This window comes from Mustela nigripes, chromosome 3 (assembly GCF_022355385.1).
Source record: "Mustela nigripes isolate SB6536 chromosome 3, MUSNIG.SB6536, whole genome shotgun sequence".
NCBI classification, from domain to species: Eukaryota; Metazoa; Chordata; class Mammalia; order Carnivora; family Mustelidae; genus Mustela; species Mustela nigripes.
The window spans coordinates 149,871,005-149,889,703 of NC_081559.1; the positions used below are offsets into that span (position 1 = coordinate 149,871,005).

General features: G+C 34.9%; 1 protein-coding gene across 1 annotated transcript in view; it reads left to right on the forward strand.

Annotated features, from left to right (window-relative positions):
• The window catches only part of CNBD1 (cyclic nucleotide binding domain containing 1), a 327,798-nt gene that overhangs the window by 192,774 nt on the left and 116,325 nt on the right, over positions 1 to 18,699 (forward strand). Inside the window, exon 5 of the mRNA XM_059395519.1 lies at positions 17,111 to 17,256. Within this exon, the coding sequence (XP_059251502.1) occupies positions 17,111 to 17,256 (146 nt within the window). The remainder of the gene's footprint in view (positions 1 to 17,110; positions 17,257 to 18,699) is intronic.

Here is an 18,699-nt window from a genome sequence, read left to right on the forward strand (position 1 = left end):
ATATATACAAAAAATAAGGATAAACATGATGAAGGGATGGAATATGAGTATAGAGGTGAAAGAAATATTTTTAAGGGACGCCTGGGTGGCTCAGTTGGTTAAGCAGCTGCCTTCGGCTCAGGTCATGATCCCAGCGTCCTGGGATCGAGTCCCGCATTGGGCTCCTTGCTCCACGGGGAGCCTGCTTCTCCCTCTGACTCTGTCTTCCACTCTGTCTGCCTGTGCTCGCTTTCGCTCACGCTCTATCTCTGACAAATAAATAAATAAAATCTTTGAAAAAAAAAAAAAAGAAATATTTTTAAAGATTTTATTTATTTATTTTACAGAGAGAGATAAGGGGAAGCAGGCTCCCTGCTGAGCAGAGAGCCTGACATGGGCTTTGATCCCTGGACTCTGAGATTATGACCTGAGCCAAAGCAGAGGCTTAATTAACCCTCTGAGCCACTCAGGCGCCCAAAGATGAAAATTCTTTTAAACAAATTTCTAAGAAAGGAATTGATAAGATAAGTTGGTTGAGTGAATAAAGAAAAAGAAGGTAGAGAGAATTTTCTCAGGCTGGAGACTAGAACAAAGCCCTGTGCTAGATTTAGGTTGTATTTTGATCTATTAGAAGAAGTTTTATCCCAAATTTTTGTAGAAGAAAAAACCCTATGTGTATGGAAAAAATAAAGTTAGATACAATGACGGATAAAATATGATTATAATAATGAAGAAGTTGTTTTTTTTAATGAAAGGTACTGTTAAAATAAACTAGTTAAAAACATTAAAAGATTAAAAGTAAAAAAAAATTTAGCATAAGAAAAAAGCAAAATTTAAAAAATTAACTTTGCAAGACTAAAGAATCATGGGGAGAAAACCATGAATTCCATGCTTTGCTTTCCCGTCCTCTGGAATTCTGCTGTTTGTTCTCCTTGGTAAGTGAACTTGGTCTTGGTTGTATTTCTTGCTGATTTTCTGGGGTAGGGGTCTGTTTTAGTAATTCTCAAGTGTCTTTGCCCGAGGCGTAATTGCCCCACCCTTACCAGGGGCCAGGCTAAGTAATCTGCTTTGGTTCATTTTCAGGAGCTTTTGTTCCCTGAACCTTTCCATAGAGTTCTGGAGGACAGGAATGGAAATGGCAGCCTCCCAATCTCTGGCCCAGAGGAGCCCAGAGCTTGGCGGTGCACTCCTCAGTGGGCCCTCAGAGAAACACGCTCAATCACTCCCATCTCCCTGGCCCCTGGCTGTGCTTGGATCTCACCCGGACTGTGACCAAGTGTCTCTGTCTCTGGCACACAGCCCCACCTGGAGTCTCCAAACCCAGCAGATCCCTGCACTCTTCTAGGGTGGTCTCCTGGATCTTGTGGGATACCTGCTCAAAGAGCAGTGTCTGACTGTGCCACTGATTACAGTTTAAGGTAATCCCCGAGTTGAGAGCTCACTCTTCCGCTCCGTCTCTGTAGCTGGCTTCCCCGCTCTAAGACCTGTGAGCTGTGCTACACTCAGACACCCATGATCCTTCTGTGACCCTGTGGGACCTGAGACCACACTGTCCTGCTGGGGCTTTACCCTGGCTAGCCTCTGGAGCAATGTCCCTCAGTTTAGCAGACTTTTAAAAGTTCTGATTTTATGCTCTGTTGCTCCACTGCTTGCCAGGAGCTGGCCCCTCCCACCAAGGTCTATCTTCCTGTTGCTTTGGATTCACTTCTCCACAGGTCCTACCTTTCAGAACGTGGTCGATTTTCTGTTTCTAGAATTGCTGCTCTTTTGCTCTTTGATCTGCTGTTGGATTTGTAGGTGTTTGGAATGGTTTGATAAACTATCTAGCTGATCTCCATCTATCTGATGTTATCTCAGCCTGCTACTCCTCTGCCATCTTGACTCCTTGATCTGCCTTATTTGATATATTTTTATAATAATTTTTGAAAGCAGGATATTGAAATCTTCACTATAATTATATATTTGTCTATCTTTGAAGCTCTAATAATATTTGCTTTGTATGTCTGGTGATATTTGATTGGATACCAGTCTTTGTGATTATTTTACCTGATTAGACGCTGAATATTTTTATATTATTATAAATAATTTTGAACTTTGTTTTAGAATTAGTTATGTTTATTGGAAACAGTAATCCCTTCAAGTTTCAACTTTAGGTTTTGTTAGGAAGGATCAGTATAGCATTTAATCTGTGGTTATTTTTCCTTAATACTAATGCCAAAGCTTCATTAGTGCTTTATCCCATGTGCTGTGATTTACAAGCTTTTCACTCTGCCTTTTGGAAAAAGGAACTTCTCAGACATGGTTGAGCTCCACTTATTGTTCCCTCTGACATTTTCAGGTGGTTCAATTTCCAGCCTATTATAATTTATTCACATGGGAGCAATGATAATACTAAAGACTCAGTAGGTATTCCTTGTGAATTTCGGGAGCTCTGTTTCTTTCTGCATTTTTCTCCTCTACAATAATTTTCTCTTTGTAATCTGGCCATCTTAAACTCTCCTGACTCTTGGATATGACTTTTCAATTCTGAGAGACTGGGTTCCCTCTACTCATGCAGTAGCATAGAAATTTTCTTTCTTCTGTACAGTAGGGAAATCATGCATCTTACCTTATTTTGTTTCCAGGAATCATGGTTTTTCTCTGCCTGATATTCAATGTCTCTAAAACCATTATTTTGTCTATGTTATCTCAGTTTTAATTGTTTCAGACAACAGAGTAGAACAAGTCCCTGTTAATCTATCTTTCCCAGAAGCAGATGCCTGAAGTATTTTCCTAGGTTTTTGTTTTTTTGTTTCGTTTATTTATTTATTTTTCCTTCTGTAGTGACTTGGATCAGTTATCTACTTGGAGTGATCACTTGGCATATCTCACTTTCTAAATCTAAAACTAAATTCTTGTTCATTCTACTAAAACTTGCTTCTTCTGAAGCCTTTTTCATCTCATTAAATTCCACCACCACACTTAAAATTTCCTAAGTCCGGAACCTGATGGTCCTCCAAGATATTTTCCTCTTTCTCTTCAACTACTCAATCTAATTAAGAAGTAAAAATACTTCCTTACCAACTTCATTCCATGCCCTCATCCTAGGCATCCATCACTCTTGCCATATCCATTTCAAGCTCTTCCAAAGTTAAAAAACAAAAAAAAACAAACCACCCAACAATGACAAAAGACATTCTTCTTAAAAAGTATGTAAAACTGCTGGTGAAAAAGCAACAACAAAAAATCTGTTCTTTGAATCTCATATTATCCAGTGGACCATAATACAATGTTCCTATTTTAAATTTATTATAAATTTGATTATTATTTTAAAGGTTTTTTTGAATCCTTACTCTTATTTTAAATTCATTTAAATAAATCAACTCCTATTTTAAATGTAATATATAGTGTACCTTAGCTAACATGCTTGATGTGTCTTAACACTAAATTTAACTCAAGCATTTTTATGCATCCCAGAAGGAAATAGAAATGCATTAATTATTATCAGTTTAAAAAAAACCCATTTGAGTGTCAAATGTTTCCTGCTAAGAAGCAAATATTGAAGTACATAATTGACATTATCCAACAATTTAGTTTTTCTTTTTACTCAATGCCTAATGGATTTTCTCTATATTGTCATTTTCTTATCAATCTACAAAAAAGCAACACTTTTATATTTAAAAGTTAAAATATTTATATAGCCATATACCAGCATATACCTACAGATATATATCTATATCTATATAGATATAGATTATGTGTCTCACGGATATGTATCTGCATATATTTGATATATAGATTTCAATATCTATTTCAATGTCTACCTACAGATATGTATCTCTATCTTCAGATATATAGAAATATGATGTTCAAAATATCTATAGGTATTGAAATCTAGATATGTAAATATTTTAATTACACACATGTCTGCAACTCTACCTATCCATCCATCTATTCATCCACCCATCCATCTGTCTACCAATCAGATACGTGTGATGATTTGTGGCTTCATAAACCTATATTTACCCTCAAATTATGGAAAAGTTTAACTAACTTAATTAAATTTAAGTTTGTAAATATTCATGGTCCTAGCATTAGATAAGGATATAATATATCTTGAAAAGTATGCTAAAGAGGGGAATTACAGGATATTTCTAATATTTCATTTTTCCTTGTTAGCATTTTGACAGTAATTAAGATGTGGTTAGAAATTTAGACACTAAACATAACAGATTATTTTGGATTGGAAATTTTCAGAATGGCTTACCAGTCAGCTATCCTGCAAAGGAAGTCTCTTCAGTCATAATATCGATAATATTGGTGATACCAGTGTTACTCTTGTGGAAGGACAATTTGCCTGCCTAGCAATGAATTATATTGTGTTTTGCTTGGTCCATTAAATTCATTTAACATATTCCAAACTAATTTTAAAAACTTAACGTACCAAATGGAATTTTTTTATAGATAGTCTGCATTAACCTGACTTTAGTGCATTAGTTTTACAATACTCTAATTTATTCTTTATAGTCAGAGTGAACTTTCAAAAATGCATATCTGTTTAGTTATTCCTCTCACTAATGCTTATCTTTACCTTTATTTATGATAAAGTCTAAAATTCTTCACAGGATTTACATGCCCTCTAGAATTTCCCCTGGCCTCTTGTGTTAGCCTCACTTTATGTCCAATTTCCCCATTGCCCTCTCTGCTCCAACTACTTTGGGCTTTCTTCCCTAAGTGTTTCTTGAATACTTGATTCTGAACCTTTGGACAAGCAATTACTTGTGCATGCAACACTGTTATCTTCCCTTTCTCCATTGCCCAATTTATCCTTCAGGTGTCAGTTTACACACTCTCATTTCTGGAAATATTTCCTGAGCACCCTAGACTAGGTATGTCTCGGTATTTCCTTGGGACACAGTGCTGTACACTTTCACAGACATAAGTTGTGTTTACTGTTTGACTTTCTTTTTGGATTTATGGTTGTATGGGGCAAGGAACATATTTGTCTTTACTTTATTGGATGCCAAATAATAGAATAATTATTTATTTAGAATAATACCTGAAATTAACCTTTGCACAAAGCTATTTGTCAAATAAGAGGATGAATGAATGGTTAAACAGTAGAGGCTCTTTTTTAGGTGACCTCAAAAATCCAAAATGTGGGTAGAAGCTGTTGTTTGCCTTCTGAATCTGACACATAGTTATCACGTTCCTTTGAGCACAGAAGAGAGAAATAGGGTGATAATTTTAAGAATAATTAAGGTTCCTAACAAAATTGCTTGTCAATGTCTTTTACAGAAAAATCCATGTCATCAATTTTGTGTCTTGGAAACTGTCATTTCAAATGTCTAAGCATAAAAAAAATATAGAAAATCTTAAACAAAAGTTCTAAACATCTGTGTGTTTTAGTAACCCATGGATATTTTGTTTACTGCTGCTGAGTGTGTTCTGGGAGTGAGCTTACAGGTAACTTTTGAAATACATTGACCCATGAATAATGTAGGGATTAGGAGCACCAACACTCCCCCAACCCCCATCACTATGTAGTTGAAAATCCATGTATAACTTTTGACTCCATAAAAACTTAAAATACTAATAGCCTACTGTTTACCAGAAACCTTACTGATGGGCGCCTGGGTGGCTCAGTGGGTTAAGCCACTGCCTTCGGCTCAGGTCATGATCTCAGGGTCCTGGGATCGAGTCCTGCATCGGGCTCTCTGCTCAGCAGGGAGACTGTTTCCTCTTCTCTCTCTCTCTGCCTGCCTCTCTGCCTACTTGTGATTTCTCTCTGTCAAATAAATAAATAAAATATTTAAAAAAAAACCAAACCTTACTGATTACATCAGCAGTCTGATAACATATATTTTATATTTTACATGTATTATATACCTATTCTTATAATACGCAAACTAAAAAAAAGTTATTAAGAAAAATCATAAAGAAAAGAAAATTCATTTACAGTGCTGTACTATAAAAAATCTGCATGTAAGTTGACCACACTGCTCATACCTATGTTGTTCAAGGGTCAACTGTTTTTAAGATCTAATTTATGCCCTTTTTTGTGTGGCTGTTGGAAACACTCAGGTCTCACGGGTTGAATTTGTGAAAGTGCTCTTTAATGAGGTTTTTGTTTTGTTTTGTTTTGTTTTTAGGATTCTTAAAATTCTCAAGTTTCAGTGTGGAATCATGAATACGTAGAAACTAAAGCTGTTTGAAACTTGTTTTAGGATGCCCCCACACTTTTTTACAAAAATTCCAATTAACAGCCTAATTTATTATTTTCTTCAGTCCTGTCCTTGTGAAGTGAAGGGATATCTGCAATTCTATTCTGGTGGTACAACATGTCTTTTAAGGAAAAGAAATCATCCTTTCCAAACAATGAGAAGAAAGAGACATTTTAAAAAAATAACCTGTTTTCTAATCACAAAAGCATTTTTTAAGCTTGAAAGGAAGAGTTAAAGTTGCTGTCACTGATCTTTCAATTTTCAACTGTGTATTGGAATAGCAAAGAGAACCAGCTCATGCTGTGATTCTGATGTCTGCACTCCATATGAATGACCAAACTCAATTTCTGGAAAAACTGATAATAATCGACATTTGTCATATGAATTTGGATGATCAAATAAAATCAATTGTTATTCTGTTCATTCATCCTTGACTGATTAGGCAATTTAAATGAGAAGTCAGATAGAAAGTGATGTGCATATTAATGATTAATGATTTACAAAAAATTTCAAGTGCACACAAGATTCCAGAAAAATAATTTTATAGTGAATAACTCAAAAACATACCGAATAAATGGATAAATAAATGACATGGGGGTCACTTTTTAAAACTGTTTTAACTAATTTTATAAATGCTGCTTTGAAAACTACTGAGGAGGCACAAGGGTATGCATGTGTGTATCCTTTAATTAAAATGATCTTTTTAGCTAGATTTTTCTGTCCCACTAATCTCTGGCTCATAAAACACTTGAAAAAATGTGTTTTTTTAAAGCCCAGAGATTTTAGTTGTGCAATTTCTGAAAATGTTCTTTTATGGGGATACACATCAGGGCATCAAATTCAAGCAAGTTTTTGGAATCTTTTAGGAGTTCGTGTGACTAGGCATACAGGGTATGTGTTCTGGGGACAGATGTATCCCAATTTAACGGACTTCCACGTATTCTGCTCTCAGCTGATGATTTACCATGCCATTTCTACCATTTTTTCTGTGAATTTAAATTTGAGGCAATTCCTCCACAGCCTTTGATTCAGGCTCATGATTTTACTTTGCTCTGTGTTCCTTACTTATACTGTCTCTTTTATTTTAACATATTTTATTCCAGATTCAAAGCCCTCTGTTTTTAATTAAGCTTAATTACCAATCCTATTTTTCTTCTTGTTGTTTCTTTTGCTTGACTCAGAGGTAGATTTACCTTGAAGATAATGAAGCTTAAACTGTAGGTCTATTATTTGATTTGCATGAGTCCCATCCAAGACCCTGGGAGAAGCCCTAGAAATGAATTCACATGTTCATAGTTCCTGTAAAATTTGCAAAAGTGAGCTATTTTGACTGTGATCTTTTCTTTCCCTTTGCCTGCCAATTTCCTTTACTTATATTTCACTTTCATGGCACCTGGCATTGGAGTGGCTTGAGGCATTTGGGGGATTCAGTTTATGGAAAATTGCATTAGAGATACATTTCAGTTTGGTCTATTGAGATATAATTTTTGGTTCTTAGTCACTGCTACATATGCCCAGTTAATGCTTGTTCGGCTTGTGTATGAATGGCTATCAGGAATAGGCCTACCAAACACAGTGTACTCAACAGCATCTTGAGATGAAGAAGCAGAACCAGAGCTCTTATCACCATATACGACTGTTCTATGGAAGCCTGATACCAGACACATGTGGGCCATGGATTGGCACATACTTTAGAATGTATGGAGAGAGTTAAATTTGTGGAAGAGCTTTCCAAATCTTATAGATCATAGATGAAAGAAATGTGGTCATGAATTTTCCCAAATTTGATAAGAATATTGAAATTTTATAGCTTATTTTTTTTTATTTTTTTAAAGATTTTTAATATAATTTTTTTATTTTTTATAAACATATATTTTTATCCCCAGGGGTACAGGTCTGTGAATCACCAGGTTTACACACTTCACAGCACTCACCAAAACACATACCCTCAAATTTTATGTTACTCTACTAATAATCAGTTGTAAAGCTAAAAAAAATTTAAAGTTATTGACTAATTTAAAAAAATCTACCAATCAAGCTCAAGAGAAGACTCTATTCTATCAATAAAAATTAATATAAAATTGCTCATGAAAAGAAGTGAAAATATATAAGAAATTCAGGACAAATTCTATAAAAATAAATATTATAGATGTATATAGGCAACTAATTAATAAAAGTATTGTAACATTTTTTTCTGGATTTTTATGGTGATTTAAAACCAACCAACTTTTAAAAATTATAATTTGTAGTGCTTTCTGCTCTTTCTAAATATCTATAATTGACTCTTGAACACACAGGTTTAAACTGTGGAGGTCCACTTATACACACATTATTTTTATTTGACAAATACAGTATGGCATGGTAAACATATTTTCTCTTCATTATTATTTTCATAATAACTTTTTATTTATATATATTTATAGATGTAATATATATTTATATATAACATAAAATTTGTTAATCAACTGCTTATGTTTAACCAATAAATTTTCTCCTCAACTGTAGCTTATTTAGTACATAGTTTTGGGGAAGTTAAAAGTTACATGTGGATTTTTTACTGTGTGGGAGGTTAGTGCCCCTAACTCTTGTGTTGTTCAAGGGTCAACTGTATTCCCATTTGTACCAATTTTTTAATTTATAAATTTGTGTTCTTTTTTATTTATGTGTCTGACTCAGCAAAACCTAGAACAGACCCTGCCTTAGCTCAATTAGCCTAATAACTGAAGATAAATGAAAATCACTGGAAGACTTGACTTAGTATAGTGGCTAAATAGATGGAGATCTGGATTCTAGAGTGAGACTACCTGGGATAAAATCCTGGCTCTGCTATTTATTATCCATGTGACCTTGGGCAAGTTACTTAACATATAGAACACTAAACTTTCTCATTTTAAAAGGGAAAAGTTGGATTTGAAAATGTAATTTTTGTAATTATATGACAATATAAATAAAATAAAATACAGTGGGAAATCAACTAATTAAAAAAATAGAATATTTATGTTGAAAGGAAGCTTGGATTTCCCATAATTTTCCATCAGCCTTGTGAATTCCTCACATCTCCTTCAGGTGAACATGTTGGTCCATGCAGAAACTATACCTTATGTAGAAACTTATCTGTTCTCCTATTCCTTAAAGTAGTATAGTTATGCTTTTTTTTTAAGTTATGCTTTTATTGACATTATTTATGAATACTTTATGTAAGATTCAGTTTGAACAAACTGCTCTGTGACTGTGTGTTTTTGATACTATTGCTCTTGTACAGTCCTTGTATAAAGAATCACATGATATTAGTGAAAATATCAAAAATTGAGACAAGTGGTAATCTGTTCTCTATTTGACCTGACTTATACATAGAAATGAATAAAATGTTATTTAAAAGAAAACAAAATAAAGCCGACCACAGCTGATTCTGCCTTCAAGACCAGAAATTAAGCATTTAGTGAAAATAGGAAAACAGCAAGAAACTACTGGGAGAAACATAAGCTTTCCCAAGTTCTCAGGGATATTAGAGGATTATCAAGTTTCCAACAGCACATGAGACTGAGCCTGTAGATTTCTGTTTAGTTGGTTATTTTTAACCATTATTAAAATAAAGTGTGAACCCAAACAGTAGGAGGATTTTGATAGGGAACAAACGCTTGAATTTTGTGTTTTTGTACACACACACACACACACACACACACACACACACACATATATTTCCCAAGGATCTGTTTTATTGTTCTTAATATTGTAATTGTACCTTTTAGTTAGAAATAATTGACCTCTTTAAAACCTCTGTTCATAATTGCCAGACAGAATAATCCTATTCCCTCTTTACTTTGACAGCTCTTCAAGTTTTGAATCAGCTCTATCTCCATATACTTTTACTTCCAATTTAGAAAATGATTGTTTTGGGGCTCGTGGGTGGCTCATTTAGTTGAGTGTCTGCCTTAGGGCCAGGTCATGATCCCAAGACCCTGGAATCAAGTCCTGCATGGGGCTCCTTGCTCAGCAGGGAGTCTGCTTCTCCCACTCCCTCTGCTGTTCCCCCTGCTTATGCTTTTTCTGTCTCTCAAATAAATAAATAAAATCTTTATTTAAGAAATTGTTGTTTTGTGACAGGACCTAGAGATATTTTCTTTGATGTTTATAAGTCCTTGAAAAGTAAAAATTAATTATCATTTCTGACATTCATTTTAGAGACCTTCTTGGGCCTTCTGGGTACCCTTTCTGAATGAGGTCTTGCAATCAGAATTACTCCTGGTTTTTTTTTGCTTATTTTTCTTTTCTATTTGACCACCCAGGAATAGGAAGCTGTCTTTTCTTTTCTCTTTTTCTTTTCTTTCTTTCTTTCTTTTTTTTTTTTTTTTTTTTTTTTTTTTTTGAGAGAGAGAGAGAGAGAACACGTGTGAGCTGACCGATAAGGACAGGGTGGGGGGCTGGAGATTGTGGAGGCAGAAGGAGAGGAAGAGAGAGAATCTTAAACAGGCTCCATGCCCAGTTTGGAGCCTGACACTGGACTCCATTTCATGGATCTCATGGAGACCCTGAGATCATGACCTGAGCTGAATCAAAAGACTGACTGAGCCATCCAGGTGCCCTGAATAGGAAGGTATCTTAACAGAATTTCTGATACCTACATACTCAGAGAGTTCTTCAAATTAAACAGCTTAGGTATTTTAAATTAAGTGTAAATAAAAAAATAAATAACAGATCATGCAGTTCTTTTGCCAAGCTATATGCAGTAATTTAGAATGATAGTTTAATGGATGAAATTATACTTGACAATTATTATTTCAGGTATGGCCTAGTATATAGTTATCTTGTTTTAAAGGAAGAGGAAACCAGATGGTGGCAATAACTGATGAGATAAGTTGACATTTTAAATTTAATCAGTTATGTAAAGGAAACAATCTTAAAGAAGGTAGTAATTTCTGAATCATTATGTTCTGGTTCATAAAATGGAATGTCTACAGTGAATATTTTTTTTTTTAAAGATTTTTTTTTTTATTTATTTGTTAGAGAGAGAGATACAGAGCGCAAGCATAGGCAGACAGAGTGGCAGGCTAGAGGCAGAGGGAGAAGCAGGCTCCCTGCCAAGCAAGGAGCCCGATGTGGGACTCGATCCCAGGACGCTGGGATCATGACCTGAGCCGAAGGCAGCCGCTTAACCAACTGAGCCACCCAGGCGTCCCTACAGTGAATATTTTAATTATGGTATTTTTCAATTATAAAATCAGATCATTAAGATTTACTTATAACCTTGCCCCTAGAGTATTTCTGATATATTTGCAATCATGCAATGTATGCCTTAATAACATGTCACCAATACTGCAGGTTTGTCTTTCTACCTAGGATTCTGTATTATATTCCTGATTCTGTAATAACCTAAATGATATCTTCTTGAAAACATGAAGTAGAATACTACTTCTTTATTATTGACTACTTATTTTCAACTTTTAACATTTTACCTAAAGCTATCATGTGTACCTTTCCACATATAATATTTGACTCTGTTTTAAATAAGAAAACTGTGCACTTTTTTTCTATTACAGAACTAATTAACTTGAGTGTCTAGAATTACTCTATTTAAATTTAGGGGTTTTTTTTTGTGTGTGTGTTTCTGCACCTGTGTGTTTGTGTGTGGTATTTGTGCTAGCAGCATGATTTGCTCATAGCTCAACAATTTTTAGTATTTCAGTTTTTTTTATTATTATTATGTGTCCTTGAGGAAATTAACCTCCTTGATCCCCAGTTTAAAATATTATTTTTTTATAGCATATTCCCTTTACTTTATCCCCTTATTTGTATTTGACTGCTCTGATTTACTCTAGTTTCATTGACAAACATCCTGCCCAAGTTTAATGGCTGTGTTTATGTGTTCTGTAATATAAGTTGATTATATGTCTTTGGCAAAATTTTCAACACATGGAGACCAACTATTTCTCCAACCAGTGCCAGGAGGACAGAGTCAATCCCGAGATATACTTGCACTAACTCTTGGAAAAATGTAACTCTGGAAGACTAAATATTTTTACTAAACAGTCTTTAAGTCCTTGAAGAAAAACCATATAAATCAGCTAGTATGGGAAGCTCCATGTATCATCAACATTTAAGTTAAATGGAGCCTGTATCAGAAGGCATGTAATATTTTACGAGGAAAATGCAAGATTTTTGTTGTTGTTGTTGTTTTAACCCTAATCTAGTAGATGGGGGACTCTTAGACTATAATTAGAGAAAAATGCAGAAGTTCTGTTTCATTTGCACATCTGAGTAAATGTGAGTGAACTAGTATTAGGGATGTAAAGGTCTTAAGAGAGCCCTAACCAGTGTCCCATTGTCCAGAGATACTCATTGAAGCAATCATACTCTCTCAGCACAAGAAATGTGAAAAATTAGCCAAGAGTGAAAAAGTAAGCAGGTTTACAAGAGCTTAACAAAAATCTAGATGATGTGTACCTACAACTGGAAACATTTAGGAATTCAATGGGTGCCAGCATGAATGCCAATGGTTATACATAGTAGCTTCATCTTATCAGATGCCAGTGCGCATAGATACTGGTCATCAGAAGCCAGTAACTTGTCATGACTCTATAAGCTCTTAGGTTTGACATAATCACCAGGAGAAAAAGAAGTAAAGGGAAAATCCTGAAATTATTTTGTTTCCAACTAATATGTTTCTAAATACTTAATATACTAACACTTTGCTTTTTTGTGATTAGCTGTATTTAGAGCTAGAAATAGACATAGGGGTGGATAATGAAAATTCAAGAAAATAACATTTTCTTTCACACCATTGTATGTGGTCTGATAACTCGTAATGATAATAATGACACTTAATTTTTTTAAAAAGTTCCTTTCTTGTGTGGTGTAAGGAAATGGTCCAATTTCATTTTTCTGCATGTGGCTGTCCAATTTTCCCAGCACCATTTATTGAAGAGGCTGTCTTTTTTCCATTGGACATTCTTTCCTGCTTTGTCGAAGATTAGTTGACCATAGATTTGAGGGTCTATTTCTGGGCTCTCTATTCTGTTCCATTGATCTATGTGTCTGTTTTTGTGCCAGTACCATGCTGTCTTGATGATGACAGCTTTGTAATAGAGCTTGAAGTCCGGAATTGTGATGCCACCAACGTTGGCTTTCTTTTTCAATATCCCTTTGGCTATTCGAGGTCTTTTCTGGTTCCATATAAATTTTAGCATTATTTGTTCCATTTCTTTGAAAAAGATGGATGGTACTTTGATAGGAATTGCATTAAATGTGTAGATTGCTTTAGGTAGCATAGACATTTTCACAATATTTATTCTTCCAATCCAGGAGCATGGAACATTTTTCCATTTCTTTGTGTCTTCCTCAATTTCTTTCATGAGTACTTTATAGTTTTCTGAGTATAGATTCTGTGTCTCTTTGGTTAGGTTTATTCCTAGGTATCTTATGGTTTTGGGTGCAATTGTAAATGGGATTGACTCCTTAATTTCTCTTTCTTCTGTCTTGCTGTTGGTGTAGAGAAATGCAACTGATTTCTGTGCATTGATTTTATATCCTGACACTTTACTGAATTCCTGTATAAGTTCTAGCAGTTTTGGAGTGGAGTCTTTTGGGTTTTCCACATATAGTATCATATCATCTGCGAAGAGTGATAATTTGACTCCTTCTTTGCCGATTTGGATGCCTTTAATTTCCTTTTGTTGTCTGATTGCTGAGGCTAGGACCTCTAGTACTATGTTGAACACACAAAAATAGACTCAAAATGGATCAAGGACCTCAATGTGCGAAAGGAATCCATCAAAATCCTTGAGGAGAACACAGGCAGCAACCTCTTCGACCTCAGCCGCAGCAACATCTTCCTAGGAACAACGCAAAAGGCAAGGGAAGCAAGGGCAAAAATGAACTATTGGGATTTCATCAAGATCAAAAGCTTTTGCACAGCAAAGGAAACAGTTAACAAAATCAAAAGACAACTGACAGAATGGGAGAAGATATTTGCAAACGACATATCAGATAAAGGACTAGTGTCCAGAATCTATAAAGAACTTAGTAAACTCTACACCCAAAGAACAAATAATCCAATCAAGAAATGGGCAGAGGACATGAACAGACATTTCTGCAAAGAAGACATCCAGATGGCCAACAGACACATGAAAAAGTGCTCCATATCACTCGGCATCAGGGAAATACAAATCAAAAATACAAATCAAAACCACAATGCGATATCACCTCACAGTCAGAATGGCTAAAATAAACAAGTCAGGAAATGACAGATGCTGGCGAGGATGCGGAGAAAGGGGAACCCTCCTACACTGTTGGTGGGAATGCAAGCTGGTGCAGCCACTCTGGAAAACAGCATGGAGGTTCCTCAAAATGTTGAAAATAGAACTGCCCTATGACCCAGCAATTGCACTATTGGGTATTTACCCTAAAGATACAAACGTAGTGATCCAAAGGGGCACGTGCACCCGAATGTTTATAGCAGCAATGTCCACAATAGCCAAACTATGGAAAGGACCTAGATGTCCATCAACAGATGAATGGATCAAGAAGATGTGGTATATATACACAATGGAATACTATGCAGCCATCAAAAGAAATGAAATCTTGCCATTTGCGACAACATGGATGGAACTAGAGCTTATCATGCTTAGTGAAATAAGTCAAGCAGAGAAAGACAACTATCATATGATCTCCCTGATATGAGGAAGTGGCGATGCAACATGGGGGCTTAAGTGGGTACGAGAAGAATAAATGAAACAAGATGGGATTGGGAGGGAGACAAACCATAAGTGACTCTTAATCTCACAAAACAAACTGAAGGTTGCTGGGGGGGAGGGGGTTTGGGAGAAGGGGGTGGGATTATGGACATTGGGGAGGGTATGTGCTTTGGTGAGTGCTGTGAAGTGTGTAAACCTGGTGATTCACAGACCTGTACCCCTGGGGATAAAAATATATGTTTATAAAAAATAAAAAAATAAAAAATTTAAAAAAAAAGAAAAAAAGAAAAAAAAACTAAAAAAAAAAGTTCCTTCCTACTGGTAATAATTTGGACATTATAGTTTTCCTAACATCTCTCAATGTATGTTTTTTGTTGTTGTTGTTAATCTAATTTCTCTCCTAAGAGCTTTTGTAGATCGAATAGGTAAGGAAAGAGTGGGTATGATGTATGTAAAAAACATTCCTGACAAATGGTAAAGGTAGAAATGAGAGAGAAGTGAAGGAAGGCCATGTTTAAAGAGAGGAAGTGAAGGCCAAGTTTCAGACATGAATGTCTTGATTTATCCTCTTGAGGATGGTAAACACAGGAGTGTATGGTAGAATCAAATGAAAAGTTCCATGAGAATTTCAGAACAATGGATCATGTGGATCATTTGTCAGGGTTTCTGATCTGTCTTCAGTATCTTCTGCATACCAGTAACCAAATCCAAGGTTCTGTTCTAGACAATGTTTTAAAATCCTTGTTTATTTCTTCTCCCTGTGACTTCCTGTCTTTTCATGTAGGCTACTTTAAGTTCTTCTGTAACAACAGGCTTGGTTGAGAAGGCAAAGCTTGTAATTAGGTCTTTGGCACAGGATTAAGGGCCTTTATTTAATTGAGAAAATAGATCTTTCATAGTCAAATATCTTTCATTTTTTTTTGTTGTTGTTGTTATTGCATGGAATCAAGAAGCACTTGACTTTTCCATTTATGCCCCGCATTGCTAGATCTCTTCCATTGCTTTCTGTTTATGCTTGAAAACTGTCCAATTTTAGGCCCTGATAATACATTGCAAGAAAGAAGTAGCGTTGAGCAAACAAAACGGTAACTTTCTGGCTCTTTCCATCTACTTTCTGTGAAACAGTGGGTTTCCTAGGTACTTGGTATGCCTTCCAACTTCCAATAAGTTATTGCAGAGAACTTATATATCAAATGTTTGGCACTTTTTTTGCTGTGATATTATTTTTTACCACCTCCTGTTTTATTCCTAAATCAATGATATACATTTTAGGTTTTGGTTATAAAATGTTATTTAATAACACTCATCTTTATTACTGCATCTGAAGTACACTCTTTTAAATGATGTTAACTAGGAAGCCAGTTTCCTCAAGACTGTTTCTTAAGACTATCTACTACATTAGTATTTTTCCAACTTCTATTTTCCTGGAACCCACAACAAAAAGCACAATATATTGTCATTTAGTAAATGTGTGCACACAACCACATGCATACCAGGTGTCTCAACTGGGCATTACATCTAAACTGGGACTATTTCTGGCAAACCTGCGTTTATGAGTATCCCAAACTCCCTTTCCAGACTGATTTTTCACAATAGATTTTTAAAAATTGCTTGAAAAATATTGAGCATTTAGCAATGGTATGATAAGTTAGTCTCTTGTGAATTTAGGATCAACATGAATTTTGTAACTTTATTATGGTATTATATATATTAAATAGTGAATTTAATGATTAAAGCAAATAAATACCATCCATCACAGGATGACTGTGTTTTATTTAAAATTACATGTGCATTTTTTTCAGTTAAAATATTTATCAAATGTTAAATTGCAGCTTCACTTAATTTAATAGTACTTGGAAAGGATTTAAAGTATACACTGGATTAAAAAATCAATCTTTTTACTAAACAAAGGAGGTCTTTATTATTATAATGACTAATAGTAAAAGATATAGTCTTACAATTGAAGCACTGAGTTTTCTATAAAAAGAAGGTAAAGACATTAGGTAATTTCCTTAAGTTTCAAGTTTCACGGATGTACATCTTAGTGCTGGAAAGAGAATAAACTCTAAAGTTGATTACAAAACAAAAATAGAGTATCATCATAGGTATCCTTAAGCAAACCTGTAATAAAAAAAGAAATGCAAATTTGAAAGCTTGAAAATCAGTAATTTTTGGTTTGTCTCTTTGTAGTTAAGCTGTGTTCTCTCTATTTGCTAATCTTTTTTATGTTGTTTTAAGGCCCATTTATAGGACATTGCGTGAACACAAAACTGTATGGAAAATGCTGAAAACAATTCCAGATTTGACCCGTCAGTTACCTGAGGAGCATCTGAAAATACTTAGTAAGAGTGTCACTTCTGAAACCTGGGTAAAAGGCAGCACAGGTAACAGACTAATCTGGAGGGAATTTAGCAACATAGAATGTGTGTCACTATTTTGAGTTCTCTATAATATTGATATTTTCACTTGATACATTAAAATGTGCTGTTTGTGTATATTTTGTTTGTAGTTATAAGTACTGAAATGAATAACATTCCACATTTTAGTATGGATGTCTTAATGATATACACTAGTGTTTTCTCTATGTTGGGCATGCATCACAATCATGCAGAGGACTCAAATTGCTGTGTTCAGTTCTAAAGTTTTTGGTTTGGTAGGTGTGGTATGGGGCTTAATTGCATTTCCAGCAATTTTCCAGGTGACACTGCTAGTATGGGACTATACTTTGAAAACCACTCATTGATATACACATTTAATGACAATCTAGCATATAGTTAAGAGAGCAAATGGTCATAGCAATTAACTGACTTATCCAGATATTGACCCAGATATTGGGCACAAAACCTCTCCAGGCAGATTTTAGTTTCCCAATTTTAAATTTCTAGTCCCTTTACCAAGGATACACTGGGTACATTAATAGAAGTACTTCATATTGTAATTTTTGAGGGGTATACAAACACACACACACACACACACACACCTGACACAACAGAATTCAATACCATTTTTTGCATTTGTGAAATACCTATTAGAAAAGTAGAATTAAGTTTATTTAATATATTATTTATGTCAGGGGATATCCCTAATTTATTCCTCACAGACACAAATAAAAGTATTATTCTTGGGGCACCTGGGTGGCTCAGTGCGTTGGGCCTCTGCCTTTAGCTTAGGTCATGATTCTGGGGTCCTGGGATCGAGTCCCGCATCGAGCTCTCTGCTCAGCAGGGAGCCTGCTTCCCATCCCCCAACCTCTGTCTGTCTCTCTGCCTACTCGTGATTGCTCTCTCTCTGTCAGATAGAAAAATAAAATCTTTAAAAAAAAAAAGTATTATTCTTCTTCTCCACAGATGAGAACTGTAAGGCATATAATATCATGCAGAATATTCCTGATTAGAATTGAATTTCAAACACACTTTAACTCACTCTATGTCTAATATTCTGCTGTTTTTATAAAGTGGTTCATCAGGATCATGCCTTAAAAATATAACTGTAATTTCAGAGAACATGTGTCTTTTGAAATATGTCATATGTCTGTTGAAATATTTCAAGACTTTTCCCCCAGTGGTCATCTCTTACAATTAGTTTCATTTAAGCTGACATCAAGCAATGAAAATTAAATCACAGGAGTTTGCAAAGGACAAAATGATTTTGAAAGGCAAGAAAGAACATTCACCATTGCCTTGCATTAACTTGAGGATAGTAATTTAAAAATTAATTTGTTTTTATCATAAATCCCTGAAATTATACTTATTATGGTAAAAATATGGAAACAACCTAGATGACCTTTAATAGAAGATAGATTACAATGATACATATCTTTCATGGAA